The sequence below is a fragment of the Rutidosis leptorrhynchoides genome, chromosome 10 (assembly GCF_046630445.1).
Source record: "Rutidosis leptorrhynchoides isolate AG116_Rl617_1_P2 chromosome 10, CSIRO_AGI_Rlap_v1, whole genome shotgun sequence".
Classification (NCBI taxonomy): domain Eukaryota; kingdom Viridiplantae; phylum Streptophyta; class Magnoliopsida; order Asterales; family Asteraceae; genus Rutidosis; species Rutidosis leptorrhynchoides.
The window spans coordinates 265332557-265335209 of record NC_092342.1 but is presented as its reverse complement, the minus strand read 5'-3'; the positions used below and the strand labels follow the sequence as shown (position 1 = coordinate 265335209).

The following is a 2653-nucleotide window of genomic DNA, read 5'->3' as shown; positions in this document are numbered from 1 at the left end:
CCAATTAAGGCAATCAAATGCCTTTTCGAAGTCAATTTTAAATATGACACCCTTTTGCTTTTTTGCTTTAAGAAAATCTATGCTTTCATTTATAATTAGCGTACCATCCAAAATGAATCTACCTTTAATAAAAGCACTTTGTTCGGATCCAATGAGACAAGGTAAGACTTTTCTTAATCGATTTGAGAGGATTTTAGCAATTACTTTATAGTAGCTCCCAATTAGACTTATAGGTCGATAGTCACCTAAATAAAGAGGGTCGTTTTTCTTCGGAACCAACGTAACAAAAGATGCATTACAACCCCTTGAAAATTCAAATTTATCCCAAAACCAACTAATAGCACTAATGATATCTACTTTGATGACATCCCAATATTTTTTGAAAAAGTGCATATTAAATCCATCCGGCCCGGGTGCTTTTGTACTACCACAATCAAAAATAGCATCGTGGATTTCCTTTTCATCAATCGGGCATTCAAGTCGGTTAGCTTCTTCCATTGAGATCGAGGGATAATTGAGGTCTTCAAGACTTGGTCTAGTAACATCAGGTTCTACAAAGAGTGATTTAAAGTGATTGAAAGCTGCGTCTTTGATACACGAGGGCTCATCAACCCAAAGCCCATTAACCGATATCCCTCGTATATTATTCCTACTATTTTTTCTTTTGATAACGGAGTGAAAAAATTTAGAGTTTTCATCACCTTCGAGTATCCATCGAACACGAGCCTTTTGTTTGAGCATTTTTGTTTTGGTTCCTTCCTTTTGAAGCCACTCTTTGCGTGTATTCTGCCATTTGACAATTTCACTACTAACCAACTATCCTAATTCAGCTTTAGTCTCCATTTCTTGCGCAGCAATTTTTAATGCTTCTATCTCATTATCAAGACTACTGAATTTTGTTTTGCTCCAACTTTTTAATGCCTCCTTTACATTCTTGAGTTTGTTCCTGAACACACAGTCAAGTCTATTACCTGAGGGTTTTATATCCCACGCATCCTTAATGATTTGATCTACACCATCCTCATCAAGCCAAGCATCAAATAACTTGAAAGGCTTAGGGCCAAAGTTTTTCTCATCATCCTTCAGCATAATTGGACAGTGGTCCGAATGCTTTCTTTCTAGTGCAGTAGCTGAAAGATTTTGCCAAATATCCATGAACTTTTCACAAACAAGAAAACGGTCCAATTTACTAAACTTTATGCCATCTTCACTAACTCTCGTGAAAATCCTTCCACTCAAGGGTATCTCTACTAAATGACACTGCTCGATAAAATCATTGAACCAGCGAGCACGGTTACTAATAAAATCACAGTTTAGACGCTCACTTGGACACCTCACTTCATTAAAATCACCACAAATCAACCATGCTTCATCTTTATTACTACACAGTAGACTCACAAGGGAGGCCCATAATGTTTGCTTATTATGGTCATCATGTGGTCCATGTATATTGAGTATATTAACTTTAGAACCTGACTTTTTCCAAACACCCTTTATACCAATAACAAAATCAATGGCAATGGTACTTTCAGCTTCGAATTCATCCGTGTCCCAGATTAGGAGTTGCCCCCCTGATTTACCAACCATTGCCCTTTGAATAAACTCACAATTATTTGATCCCCAAAGTGAAAATACCCATCTAAAATCAACAGTATGTAGTTTGGTTTCTTGTAGTGCCAAAAAAGTTGGTTTTTCACTAACTATTAATTTACGGACCCACCCAAATTTATCTTCAACACCACCAATTTTAAAACTTCTAATGTTTAGTGATATAGACTTCATGAATATAGAAAGTGACGAGATACAGACAACTTAACTTACTGATGGGAAGGTCGCACCTTCCATTTGAGTCCCAGTTTGGTGCCATACTCCTTAATTACAGCTGAGTCGTTTGAATTGAAGGAGCAATCAGTTTTGTTACATTTATAGACATCGGAAGACCCAGTGGATTTAGAAGAATTTTCTCTGCAAGAAGTACACTTTGATCTCAAGGGTTGAGTCGGATTTGATTTTCTGGCCGATGATTTAACGTTTAACATTCTCGATGATGATTTCCATTTCCTTAGAGTTGACCAGCAGCAGTCCTTCTTCTTTTGTTCCATTGTTTTCTTCTCCGTTACTTTTTTAGCTCCAGATGATGTCTTCGTCCCTTCTTTCCTTTTACTATGTTTCACTGATTGATGATTTTTGTGTCTCGAACTATGCCCAATAGGCTTTGCCAATCCAGATGGCCCATTGGAACTTGACTGAGTTGGATTATGGGAAGGAGATGGGTCAGTGAAAAGTCCGTTATCCATAGCTGAATTATTTATAACTGGACTATTTAGTGACTTTCCCATAACTGGACTATTTAAAACTGGATTATTTAGAGAGTCACCCTCTTGGCCCCTCACAAGCCCATCTTGTGGTGAATTTTCATGTGTCATTTTGGGCCTACTATCTTTTACTGAGTTAGAATTAACATCAGTATTCGAGGAATTTCCAATATCTTTTTTGGGTAGTGGAGATGCGCATGATGACATTTGACCGTTGCAGTTTATTTCTCCAATGCCATTATCACCAGTGACTTCTCGAAACATGTGCTGGATCCCCAAACAACCGGATTCTTCATCTTCATGAAAATTCTTCACCGGTGATTGTTCTTTTCTTTCAT

General features: G+C 37.5%; 1 protein-coding gene across 1 annotated transcript; it reads right to left on the bottom strand.

Annotated features, from left to right (window-relative positions):
• Positions 1–816: 816 nt before the first annotated feature.
• LOC139871018 (uncharacterized) lies at positions 817–1782 on the bottom strand. Its single transcript, XM_071858770.1, has one exon. It carries the CDS (start codon positions 1780–1782, stop codon positions 817–819), a length of 966 nt encoding a protein of 321 aa, XP_071714871.1.
• Between the last annotated feature and the right edge of the window lie 871 nt (positions 1783–2653).